Raw genomic sequence first — 13757 nt, 5'->3', positions numbered from 1 at the left:
CACCAGGAAAAAACTCTTCAAAAGAGAGCGTTATCATTCCAGGGATTCCAGAAAAATAGTTGCTATAATCAGATTCGACTGATTCCTGAGTTTCCTGGGAGCAGTGGCAGAAAGGTTAAGGAGCTGAGTGCTCTAGAGGGTTGATTAATCCTTGGTGATTAAAAAGGCTTAGAGTCCCACCATTAGAGGGACCCCATGCACCTGGATTGTATCATCAAGGATCCTGTCCCACCCTGGGATGTCTTGGGCCAGCGTGACTGAAGAGGGTCCTGTAGCCTCTGTTCTAATTTAATCGTGTGGAACAACAGGGCCTGGGTCCCTGTAAGCAGAGCTTACAGGCTGCTCTCCCTGGTAGTACTGTCTTCATCCCAAGAGTGGTGGATTAGGAAAGATTGTGTTGGGCCTGAGAAAGGCGGAATCTAAAACCCAAGTTAGCCTCCTTCCTCCAAAAGGCAATCAGTTACTGGGAGTGGATTTTGCTGAAGGAGGGCAAGGAGACAGCCATGGTATCACCAAAGGGTAGGGCTTTCCTCTGTGGATCCAGCCCAGGCAGGTTCCAGAAGATTCTGCCCAGGAATGCACAGACCAGTTAGCAAGGCAGTATTTTGATGCCTGATTTCTCCGGGCAGGCGTCCTGTCTGCAGTGGGAGACCCCTCTGTGTTGTTCCCACCACAAGGGCTGTGAGCAATATGACGCCAGTATCACTGGTATTTTCAGCTCTCTGACCCAACAGCCCGAGGGATGCTGTCCCGGGACCGGGTGTCTGAGCCAGAGTGGAAGAAACGACGGTCTCGTAGAAGAGCGAAGATGCCTCGTGGGAGCAGCAGGTGCAAACATCTGAGCACCCACTCTAAAAGGTAGGGCGTGTGGCCTCCTCTGTCACTTCCCCATGTGACGCTGTAACTGCAAACTGCAATTTCAATAAACCTGCAAAGAAAACTTCACCAGGGATTCAAAAGGCATCTCTGTGCCCAGAGAGAAAGAGAGAGAGAGCGAGAAAGAGAAACAGAGAGAGAGAGTCCTGTTTAGGAACTGGGGTCTAGAGTTTCATGGTTGTAAGACTCAAATGTTTCCCCATCAGTCTACTAGCTCTGTGTTTTTCAATGGTGCCCTTTTTAAGGCCAGGCATCCAGCAAATATTTGAAACAACTGAGTGGAAAACACATCCATCCAGTGTAAGTCCTGAAGAGAGAGCGTGTTAATTATTTACAGGTTTTATTGCTTTTTTAATTATGCAAGTGATGCATGTCCTTTGCAGAAAAATTAGAAAATGCACATGAACAAGGAGAAGATAATAAAATATCTTAGTGATCTCACCATTCAGAGACAATCACATTGAGGTGTGTGCCCTTCTAGACTTTTCTCTGTGATCTGAGTGCATATGTAAACTCCCAACTGCAAATGAGGCGGGGGGTAGGGGCAGGTGGATTTTAACACTCCTCTTTTAGCATGTCATTCTGATTGTCCTGCCCCTTTGCTCAAAACCCTTCACATTGCCCACTGTGTGCAAGTTACAAACCAAATTCTTTAATCAGCACCACGACTCAGCTGCTAAACAGCAACGCTGCCCTGCACCCGCGGCAAGGTTTTTCTGTCCCGTTTTCCCACGGTTGTTCCCTTCCCCCTCAGTGTGACTTGTGGTCCCAGTCCTCATCCATTCTCCATTTGACACTCTGAACCCAGATCCCTGAGGCTCTCTTGCACCTCCACACCACACCTCGCCCCCTCAACGATGTCTCCTTCCAGGAATGCTTGGCCTTCTCCTCCTCTTGTAGGTGTTTGATCCAGACCTAGGTGCTCATCAGGAGGCCACGCAAATCCCTAATGCTTGCCTACAACTACTCAGAGTCTCCGTGGCTGGAGATGACAAACCCTCTTTTGAGTCCCCTGCCCTTGTTTTACATGTCTGCCAGGACCACGTTTCCAGAGCTGGCGTCACTGAGGGTTTACTGTGTGCCAGGCTCCCCATTTTTCTCACGAGGACACTGTGACACCCAGAGGGATTGGGCAGCCTCCGCAGGGACCCAGATCTGAACCAGCAAGCCTTCTTCCAGTGCTTGTGTGTGGAACGGCAGCTTGCCCTGGTGTTCCCAGCCCATAACAGACAGGAAAGTCGCATAGGGTTTTCTGTAGATTTTTTGTGATGCTGTGTCAAATTCAGTGGGTCCGAGTGCTATCCAAGAGTCTGTATTTTTTTTTAATTTTTATTTATTTATTTTTGCTAATTCTATTTTAAATTTTTTAAATTGATTTTTTCTTTGTTTTTAATTGAAGGATAATTACAATGCTAATTCTATTAAAATTTTTAAATTATGAAAATGTAACACATTTACAGGAGACTTGGAAAATGCAGAGCAAAGTTACATATAGTTTCATGATATATTATTTTTTTAAGTAGATAAAATTTTTAGTTCGATTTTCAATACCAAACTCTCAAAAATTAATAGAGTAAATATACAGAGAAGTAGAAAGATAGAGTAGACCTGAAAAGCATTATGAACCAATTCAACATAATTGAGATCTATACAATTTTCATACAACAGTAGCATACAAATTCTATTCAAGTTCCTATAGACTGTAAAGTAGGGGACACTGGAACATATCCAGGGACATAAGACCAGATACAAAAATTTCATGATCTAAAAGTATTGAAATCATATAGAGTCTGTTCTCATCACTGTTAAATTATGTTAGTGATCAATATCAAAACATATTTTGGGATAGGCTACCCACTCCAGTATTCTGGCCTGGAGAAATCTATAGACTGTATAGTCCATGGGGTCGCAAAGAGTCGGACACGACTGAGTGATTTCACTTCACTTTCACATATTTTCAAGTGCAATATGACATTTATTGAGAGAGATCTTTGGAGAGTCTGTACTTCTAACATGCTCCTCAGTGATGCTGAGGATGCTGGTCCAGAGAGTGGGCTTGGAGAGCAATGCTACATCACCTTGACCACAGCCCAGGAGCACTGGTGTGTGGCTTTGCTCCCACATATCAAGCTACACACTACACTACATCTAAGTGACAATAATCACATAAATCTCCAGACCTCAGTCAGGGTCCCAGGAGATGTGAGGAGGGCCACAAGGCTGGGGGTGCCTCGTTTATAGCTTTCTGTTCCCAACACTTGAACTAGACTGGTTGAACACACGTTCATCACGATCACGTCCGCAAAGTCTCTCTAGCCATGGAAGGTAACATATGCACAGGTTCTGGGGATTAGGATAGGGCCATCTCTGCAGGGGTGAGTGGGTATTAATCTGCCTACCACACGCTCTGTCTCCATCTATCCCCTAGATGTGAATGACTATATTATAGGATGTGTGTATCCATTTATATATCCATCTACCCACTCACATATGTATGTATGTTTGCATATCTATATCTACCTATCTATCAATATCTATCCATCCATATACCTACCTACCTTGTCTATCTATCTATTGATATCCGTCTGTCCATCCATTCATCCGTCTACCTTGTCTATCTATTTATCTATCTATCCATCCATCCACCTATCTATGCTGTCTATCTATCTATCAACCTGTGTGTTCTCTCCTTAAGAAAGAAGCCCATTTTTAAATTTATGCCCCCATTTTCACTCCATTTGTCTTTGATATTCTACAGGAAATGAAATACTGTGGCAGAGATTCCCCTATGGGTCTCAGCTCACAGAGTATTGTGAAACTCATGTATCAGCATATTCTCTCTCTGTCTCTCTTTGCTGTGCTGCATGGTTTGCGGGATGCACTGGAGAAGGAAATGGCAACCCACTCCAGTATTCTTGCCTGGAGAATCCCAGGGACGGGGGAGCCTGGTGGGCTGCTGTCTGTGGGGTCGCACAGAGTTGTATACGACTGAAGCGACTTAGCAGCAGCAACAGCATCTCCCCAACCAGAGATTGAACCTGGGCCCTTGGCAGTGAGTGTGGAGTCCTCACCACTGGACTGCCAAGGAATTCCCATCTTTTTCTCTTTTTTTTGAAAAAATAAAAATAAAGAAAAATACAGAAAAGTTTAGAAAATCTATAACAGATTCATGAGTGCTGATCCAGAATTAACAGATGTTAACATTTTATCATATTTGCTTCAGAGCCTTAAAAAAATAAAACAAATAAAATATTACTTTATGTAGTATTTAAATATTACATAAAATAAAGGAAATAGAACAAAAAGATAATTATGTAGCTTTATATGTTTGGTGCTATTTCCATCCATGTGTTCATACCTTATAATCAATGTATCCACTAATATATAAATTGTTTAGTATCTTTAAAATATATGTGTATATTAATATATATATCACATTGAATTTATCATCTTGCAGTTTGATGTTTAAACTCCATATTGTGTTTTTGAAGATATAGCCATGTTGATACATTCAGATAAAACTCCTTCATCTTAATTGCTATAGAGTATTCTATCCCGTGAGAGTTACACATTGCATTTTCCATTCCCCTACTTATGGACATTTAAATTGTTTTCAGTTTTTTGTGTATGTGTTAACTTTGCCATGAACATGCTTATGTGTGCCTCCTTAAACACAATGTGAGAGGCTTTCTAAGAAATATACCTTAAAGTGGAATTACTGGGTTATAAGATAATCACACTTTCAACTTGACAATGTGAGAGTTTGCACGCTCCCATATTCTTACTAATGTTTGTCAGGAGCAGACTTTTCATGTTTTGCCGACCCAGAATGTGTAGGATTGTGTATATATCCTAGAATTGCATATATCCTTTGCCTGTCATACATAACTACAGGTACTTCCCAAGTCTGTTATCTGATGTTTAAGCCCATGCATTTCTATTTACCCACGAAATTGTAAACATCCTGCCTCTTCATTGCCTTTGGCATGTCAAGTCTTTATTCTGGGATTATTTTCTTCTGTCTGAAGCATATTCCTGGGAACTTCCTTTAGAGAAGAAAAATTTCACTTTTTATGAGTCTGAAAATGCATTTATTTCATCCTTGTTGTTGAAAAATATTTTTGCTGTGTCTCCAGTCTTAATTTCACTGTTATTTCCTCCTAATCCATCAAAGCTCCTACTGCATCATCATTTAGTTTCCGTTTTATGGAGAGAAGTCAGCGATTCATCTGCTCATCTGTCTTTTGAAGGTCTTTTTTCTCTGGCTACTTTTAAAGATCTTCTTTAATCTTTGGTGTTTCATACTTTTACTTTGATGTCTCCAGATGCACGTCACTTTAAATTATCCCATTAGGAATCCCCTGGGCTTCTGGTATTTGTTTCCTTGTTTGACATTGCGTGTATGCAGCCTCAGTCGTGTCCAACTCTTCTGTCTGGGGGGGTTTCCCAGGCAAGAATACTGGAGTAGGTTGCCATGTCCTCCTCCAGGGGATCTTCCTGACCCAGAGACTGAACCCGCATCTCTTGTGTCTCCTGCATTAGCAGGCAGATTATTTACCAGCTGAGTCACCAGGGAAGCCAGTAAGCTGAGGTTTTGGGAACTTCGTGGTGGGTTTCTCCAGTAATTTGTTTTGCTTCTGCTAGGTACCTGGGAGCACCCATTGACAACTACTTTAAAGAAAATTCTTACTTGTAGTTTTTTCCATGTTCCAGGGTAATGTGAATTCAGATTGCAAACCCATGAGAAGATAGACTCAGTGTTATAAAATTAACAGGAGAGACTTTTGCCCTCTTTACTCAGTGATAAGATTGGAATTAAAAAAAAGTTCTCTGGGCTGGTGTTGGGGGTAGGGTGTATTATTCTGAATTCACCGAGATATTGAGGATATAACCTCTGAGGTCTCAGCTTTACGCAGGACAAGAGGTTGGGCCTTCTGGCCACCTCTCACACAGGGTAGATTCTGGGTTTGAATTCTGCGCCCCACACTGCCCCACCAGCCCATGAACACGGAACAACAGGCTCCTGTGGTTTGGCAAATGCCCTCAAAATGAAAACATTCTCACTTTTTTAGGTTTCTATTTTCACTTGGGTTTTGACTTTTAAATATATCTTACCTTCTAATCAGAACACCAGTACATTTAAATATAAGTAGTAAACATTTTCATATTTTAATCTGCATTTTTAGTTGGTTTCAGTATCAGGGTAAATAGGAAGGTAGGCAATCAGAGTAGCTAGCCCACTGTTCTGTGGAAATGGGCTTCTTATTTTTTAACCTTGTTTATGCTTCTCTGGCTTCCGTGGTAGCTCAGGCAGTGAAGAATCTGCTTGCAGTGCAGGAGACACAGGCAACACCGGTTTGATCCCTGGGTCGGGAAGATCTCCTGGAGGAGGGCGTGGCAACCCACTCCAGTACTCTTGCCTGGAGAATTCCATGGACAGAGGAGCCTGACAGGCTACAGTCTGTGGGGTCGCAGAGTTAGAAACGACTGAGTGACTAACACTTAACACTTGGACTTCTCTGATCATCAAGAAGTTGCATATTTTGATGTAGTCAGATGGAGCTCCCTTTTCCTTCATGGTTATGATTTTCTGATCTTGTCTAAGAAATTTTTCCTTACTGTCAGTCTCCCGGGGTCACAGATACAAAATGATAGTCTCATGTTCTTTCTCTATCTGTATTAACATAAAAGAAGGGTTTATTTTTATATTTATGTAGAAAACAACGGACCTTGGGTCAAATTTAGCTCTTGACTTGTTTCTTTATACCCTTGTGAGGAAGGTATGGTTTCTACATTTAGAAAAATGCATATAGGCATATATGTATATATACACATATATTTGCATAAAAATATATAAATGTATACATATATGAGCTTCCTTTGTGGCTCAGACGGTAAAGAGTCTGCCTGCAATGTGGGAGACCCAGGTTCAACCCCTGGGTTGGGAAGATCCCCTGGAGAAGGAAGTGGCAACGCACTCCAGTACTCTTGCTTGGAAAATCCCGTGGATGGTGGAGCCTGGCAGGCTAAAGTCCACGGGGTTGCAAAGAGTCAGACACGACTGAGCAACTTCACTTTCACTTTCATATACATATATATAAATATGTATTTATGTATGTGTTAAGTTGCTTCAATCGTGTCAACTCTTTGTGACCCCATGGGGGGCCCAGGAAGTTCCTTTGTCCATGGAATTTTCCAGGCAAAAATACTGGAATGGTTTGCCATGCCCTCCTCCAGTGGGTCTTCCTGACCCAGGGATTGAACCTGCATTGGCAAGGAGACTCTTTACCACTAATGCCACCTGGGAAGCCCATAAATATATGTGTGTGTAGTATATATACACACATAAAAATATGTGGTAGAGACTTTATATGGCTTGTAAAGTCTAAAATATTTATTATCTGGACCTTTACATAAAAGGCTTATAGACCCCTGGTCTAATCCACTTTTTTCACTTTTTTGCTGTATTTTAACTTCCTGTGTATACTTGGAATTTATTTCAGGGCCCTCTATTCTGTTTCACTCATCTCTCTGCTACCATCTCCAAATATGTAATGAAAATGGGTGTTTTCATTAATGAAAGTACAGGAGTTAAGGGAGAGGGATTAGAAAAGACAGGATCTGTCTTCAGAGTGGAAATGGGAAAATGTAAAAAGTTCATACTTGGACACCTAATTGCCCTGATGTTAACTAGTAGAGGTATAGAGATTCTGAGCGTCCACAGAAAATGTCTCAGCCGTGCCCAGAGCAGGCACTGGACCATGGAATTGGATTTTATTGATTAATTTGTAACTGTGTACAGTGCTATCTGAAGCATGAAATGCTCAGAGACTGGTTCTAGGAAGCTCCTGACAAATGAACAATGAATTGTGAAGCCCTGAGTGAATTGGGATGAACAAGGAGGAGATTGGAGGTTATGTGGGCAAAGGGCGCTTTGTAAACCCTAAAATGCCCGTTAATCACGGAAGCGGAGAACACAGGAGAAAACATTGAGGGCAGAATTCTCCTAATTGATGGTGTTTTTCCTTGTAAAGCGGAAGTCCGTGTGTCTGCTCACTTAGTCATGACATACTCTCCTCATTCAATGAGATAACTCTGAGGTGAGCTGTAGGCAGGGAACTAGTGCTGAGGCTCTGTCATGCTCTCCACGGCACCAGAGCCCTGATTCCAGGTCCTGTGTGGTAAGGGCGCTGAGGATCTGCTATGCCTTCCCACCGTTTCTGTTTGCTTTATTACTCCTTGTAGGATTAAGGGAGGGTCACGCGGCAGACACGTATTCCTTTTCTGGGATCAGCACATATCAAACCTGCAAGTCTGCCACTTGGGATCTGCCTTCCAAGACTTGCCTGATAGAAAGGGCGGTGGGAGTGGGGGTCAGGGTGGGGTTGGAGCAGGCAGGGTATTCAGTGGCTTTCCACCAGCATCGAGATACATGACAGCCCTACCTGGCCTGCTTTTGTGAGCCTCCCAGTGGACTCCAGAAAAGCTGATGTCCATTGCACTCGTGGCCTTGGTCCCCTGGTCATCAGGGCCCCAGCTGATGCTGACCCAGAGCAAGAAGGCTTCTTTCTGATTGGTCTTTCACGAGGTCTATCAATGAAGATACTGTGCTAATCTTACATAAGTTATGTTGGCTCTTAAAGGAAGACCTACAGAGAGAGACCAAGAGAGCAGAGGATGTGTCAGGTATGAGTTGGATTTAAAATCTGGCCCTTAAATAGCCGACTCAATGACATGAGTTTGAGCAAAAGGACAGGGAAGCCTGGAGTGCTGCAGTCCATGGGGTCACAGAGTCCGGACACGGCTAAAGCAACTTAGCATGCACATGCATATTTGAGGAGGTTTGGTAAATGCACCTGAGTGCCGCTGGGGGAAATAGGTGGGCAGGATTCAGAGGAGGAGGAGCAGGGATGACCCTGGACTCTTGCATCTGAGGTTGGGCTCCCCAGAAGCAGGGCCTGAGATGGGGATGTTGGTACAAGTGGTTCACCTAGGGAGGGTTCTCAGGAGGCTCGTGAGGGGTGAGGGAAGCAGGCCAGGCGAGGGAAGAACTCAGAAGAGATGTGGGGTTGGATGTCCAGTCGTGCTTGACCCCACAGGAGCTCTAGAGTGTGACATGTGTCACAGAGATTGTCCTGCTCTGAAGCAAAAAGACTGGGGTCTCACACCCGGTGACAATGGCTCAGGGCCCTTCCTGGGGGTGTGCACACTCTTCCAGGCCTTCCAGGCAAGTCGGTTCCCACTGGCCAAGGGCCACCCTCTTGAGAAGGTGGTAAGAGTGCATTCCTGGCAGCTGGCACCCCAACAGCTGACATGGGCGAGTAGCCAAGGTGGAGGCAGTAGCTGAGGCACTCGTGGTACCTGCTGGAGCATGAGGGGCCTCGCAGGACAGTGATGGTGAGCTTGCAGTCCTGCCCCATCCTGGCTGTGCATCCCAGGGGGATGCTGCTCTAGGAGGGGCACTCGAACAATGTTCTGGAGAACCCAGGAGAGAAAGAAATTGAGCTTTCCCACGATTAAACAAAATTTGCTTTGAAGATAATGCCAAAGTCCACTTGGGCTCCCCGCCAGGGCCAAAAGGGTCTAGATTCCACTGCAGTGAGACCCGAGTCCAGAGGCTGCAGCTCTCCTGGCAGTCTCCTAGTTATTTCCATCAAATGCAGTTCTTCGCTTTTGTCCGTTTTCCAAAAGCAGACCTCCCTGCAGTTCAAACTGTGTCATTCTTAACATCTGTGAGCTCGTGTCAATTACCCGCTAACTGGAGACAAAGGTGACCCACGGCACACAGGTGAGGAAGGTTCCCGCATCCCCGCACCATCCTTCCTGCCTTTGTCTCTGTACTTAGAAGTCACTCTCCCCCAGGCCTGCAGCAGCACTGGCTGGTCTGACTGGTTTATGATTAGCAGAACAGCAGCCCTGTGGCTCTTCACCTGGGCCAGATCATACTTTCAGGATCCTGAGGTCTTGACAAACAGGGACGGGCTGCTTCAAAGAACCAGGCAGGCACCCATGGGGAGTGACAGCTCCTGCCCAGGGCCAGGGAGGCAGGAGTGCTTGCAAGTGGAGCCTCTTCCAAACACGAATAAGATGAAGAAAAAGTCACTTTGTCCTTGTTGCTGCCGTGAAAATCAGCGCCCAGGAGGATACGGCACTCTGCAGATCTTATTTAAAATTCTGCCAATGGCCCTGGTGATGAGGGGACTGCGGCTGGATGTTGGCAACAGCTCAGACAAGTGAGAAAGAAAAATCGCCAAGCAGGTTGCCTTACCTTCCTCTGCAACCAGGTGGTTCTTAGCATCATGGTGGGAACAGAATTCTTGTAAACTGAGCCTTGGGAAGGGAGACCTTGTAGCTTGACCAGGCAGCTAGAAGTGGTGCAGATTTCTTTTCAATGGGCTGACCACCAATAATGGTCAAAATGGTGCAGGAACCTGAGTCAAGAGTCCGGTAGCAACTGGCTACATACAGGGTTGAGAGTCAGGGTACATGACAGGTGTTTGGTCTGTCTTTCAGTTCCTTCACCTGCCATTAGGGGGTGCTAGACTAGCTTGCTGGTCTGCTTTTGGCTGCACATTCCTTACTGGTAAAACATTTTTAGCCTGCACCCAAGAAATGCATGGAGAAGGAAATGGCAACCACTCCAGTATTCTTGCCTGGAGAATCCAGGGACAGAGGAGCCTGGTGGGCTGCTGTCTATGGGGTCGCACAGAGTCGGACACTACTGAAGTGACTTAACAGTAGTAGCAGCAAGAATGCATAACTGTTTATTTACCAGAGAAGGAAATGGCAATCCGTCCAGCACTCTTGCCTGGAAAATCCCATAGACGGAGGAGCCTGATAGGCTACAGTCCATGGGGTCGCAAAGAGTCAGACACAACTGAGCAACTTCACTTTCACTTTCATACATATGTTCTACTCCCCTAAAGTATTATGTACATTATAAAGGGCATGCAACAATAGATATAAGAAACTCCAGGTGAAAATAACTGTAAACAGAAGCTCAGTATTTAAAAAAAATTGTTGAAGTAGTGTTGATTTATAGTGGTGTGTTAATTGCTGCTGCACAGCAAATTGAATCAGTTTATATACATAGGCCTTTGCAGCTCAGCAATAAAAATTTGCCTGCGATGCAGGAGATGTGGGTTCAATATGTGCATGGGGAAGATCCTCTGGAGAAAGAGATGGCAAAACCCACACTAGTATTCTTGTCTGGGAAATCCCATGAACAGAGGAGCCTGGCAGGCTAAGTCCATGGGGTGGCAAAAGGAGTTGGGCACGACTTAGCAACTAAACAACAACTGTATACACTGTTTGTTATATTCTTCTCCAGTATGGTTTATCACAGGATACTGAATATAGCTCCTCGCGCTCTTCAGTCCCACCTTGTTGTTTATCCATCCTACCTGTAATCGTTTGCATCTGCCAATTCCACACTCCCACACCCACCCTAACTCTTGGCAACCGCAAATCTCTTCTCTCTGTCTGTGAATCTGTTTCATAGATAAGTTTCCATTTGTGTCATATTTTAGATTCTACATGTAAGTGATATCACATGGTATTTGTCTTTCTCTTTATGGCTTACTTTACTTAGTATGATATTTCCTAGGTTCATCTATGTCCCTGCAATGGCATTCTTTTATTCTTTTTTTACAGCTGAGTAGTATTCCATTTGGAGAAGGAAATGGCAACCCACTCCAGTGTTCTTGCCTGGAGAATCCCATGGATGGAGAAGCAGTCCATGGGGTCGCACAGAATCGGACACGACTGAAGCGACTTAGCAGCAGCAGTATTCCATTATATATATAAACCCACACCACATCTTTTTTTATCCCCTTAATCTGTTGATAGATATTGAGGTTGTTTCCATGTCTCGAGTATTGTGAATAATGCTGCTAAGAACAGAGAGGTGCATGTATCTCTTCAAATTATGGTTTCATCTGGATATATGCCTAGGAATGGGATTGCTGGATCTTATAGTAGCTCTATTTTTAGTTTTTTTTTTTATGGAATCTCCACACTGTTTTCTATAGTGGCTGCACCAATATACATTTCCACCAACAGTGCAGGAGGGTTCCCTTTTCTCCACATCCTCTCCAGCATTTGTTATTTGTAGACTTTTTAATCAGGGCTGTTCTGACTTGTGTGAGGTGGTACTTCATTGCAGTTTTGATTTGCTTTTCTCTAATAGTTAGCAATGTTGAGAAGCTCAGTATTTTCTTTCTCTGCCTTTGTTACACACCTCCCCCTCCCCTGGGATGTGAAGGCTCTGTTTTGGAGGTTAGACCTGATGACCTGGAAGGGCTTCTCTATGTGGAATGTCTGTGCTGCCCAGTTTTTTCAGTGGAGACCCTTTGGACCCAACCAGTCCAATAATGGTAGCTACTAGTCACTTGTTGGAGAAGGCAGTGGCACCCCACTCCAGTACTCTTACCTGGGAAATCCCATGGACGGAGGAGCCTGGTGGGCTGCAGTCCATGGGGTCGCTAAGAGTCGGATACGACTGAGCGACTTCACTTTCGCTTTTCACTTTCATGCATTGGAGAAGGAAATGGCAACCCACTCCAGTGTTCTTGCCTGGAGAATCCCAGGGACGGCGGAGCCTGGTGGGCTGCAGTCTATGGGGTCACACAGAGTCGGACACAACTGAAGCGACTTAGCAGCAGCAGCAGCAGCAGCAGTCACTTGTGGCTCTTTAAACCCATTAAAATGAAATTGACCAGAAAGCTCAGTTCCTCAGACATATGAACTACATTTCAGTCACTACAGAGATGCCTATGGTTAGTGGCTACCATGTTGGTCAATGCAGAGTATAGAAGGCTTTCATTACTGTATAAAGTTCCACTGGACAGCCTGTCACATAAGTAGTCATGGTCTTATAATTCAGTGTTTAATTACAGCAACTGACCTTGAGTAAGCCCTGCTGTGTGCTAGGTGGTGTGGGAAGCATTTTCCAGGTGCTGTCTCGTTTCATGCTCACAAGAGCCCCCTGAGTTGTGCCCTGTGGTCATTCTCACATCCTGGCAGGAGAATGAGGACTGGAAGGAAGAGGGGTTCCCGAGAGCTGACGAGCTGCCTGGACCTCATGCCCTTTGTGTTCTCCCAGACTCCACATGGGGACCTGGACTTTTCTCTCTGGGCATCCCGTTTGGAATTTCCATGCCCACGAACTCCAGGGCACAGGCTTTCCACGGTGTTCATGCCGCCTGTGCTTCTTGTTCCCCAGGTACAGAGGGAATTTCTTGCAGAGCCGTGTCCAGCTGAGAGTCACTAGACTACGGAAACCACACTGGGTTCTGAGAAAAGATGGCCACCCACCCCGAGCCAAGGGGCCGGACCCATGCAGGACCCAAGGGCAGGCTTCTTCAGAGATGGCAGGTAAGACTTGTTCTCCTTGGAGATGGATCCAAACTGGGCACCTGGGAACATGCTGCTGGGAACGTGAAATGCTGCTGGGAATGTGAAATGAGCAAAGGCAACTGTCCTTGCTGTCTGAAGCCTGACATCCAGCAAGGGTATTGATGGCTTATGGGGTGATGACAGAAGTGTTACCTCTGTGGGGCGGTCAAGACCCTAAACTGGGTGGGGATATTGGGAATCGAATATTGAGATGCAACAAACATCCTTGAGTATGGAGGGCCTGAGTCAGAACTCTGGGTGCCTCCACCTTCCCCCCATCTTCTTCTCTGAAGAAGCTCACTGGCCTCTTCCTGCAGGGCCACTGTGAGGCTAAATAGGTCAATGGATGGGCTTTCGAGTGAACGTGAAATAAAAGTAGCAGGAGGAGTTGTAATGAGACAGCGGCTGGGAACATTGCTTCCATGGGGCTTACAAAAGGGGCTCTTCGTGATGCTCGGAAGTAAACAAAGGATGAACTAATGGAG

The 13757-nt window shown here is 45.1% G+C and overlaps 1 protein-coding gene across 2 annotated transcripts in view; it reads left to right on the top strand.

The window, feature by feature from the left end:
* Positions 1-13757, top strand: part of ZNF831 (zinc finger protein 831) — a 92068-nt gene that overhangs the window by 23178 nt on the left and 55133 nt on the right. For both annotated transcript variants that reach the window (XM_061437018.1, XM_061437019.1), the window contains exons 3-4: positions 719-858; positions 13100-13251. In XM_061437018.1, coding sequence (XP_061293002.1) covers positions 719-858; positions 13100-13251 — 292 coding nt within the window. The remainder of the gene's footprint in view (positions 1-718; positions 859-13099; positions 13252-13757) is intronic.

The sequence above is a fragment of the Bos javanicus genome, chromosome 13, assembly GCF_032452875.1.
Source record: "Bos javanicus breed banteng chromosome 13, ARS-OSU_banteng_1.0, whole genome shotgun sequence".
Lineage (NCBI taxonomy): Eukaryota > Metazoa > Chordata > Mammalia > Artiodactyla > Bovidae > Bos > Bos javanicus.
Note: the sequence above shows the minus strand (reverse complement) of the source record. Positions and strands in the feature narration are given on the sequence as shown.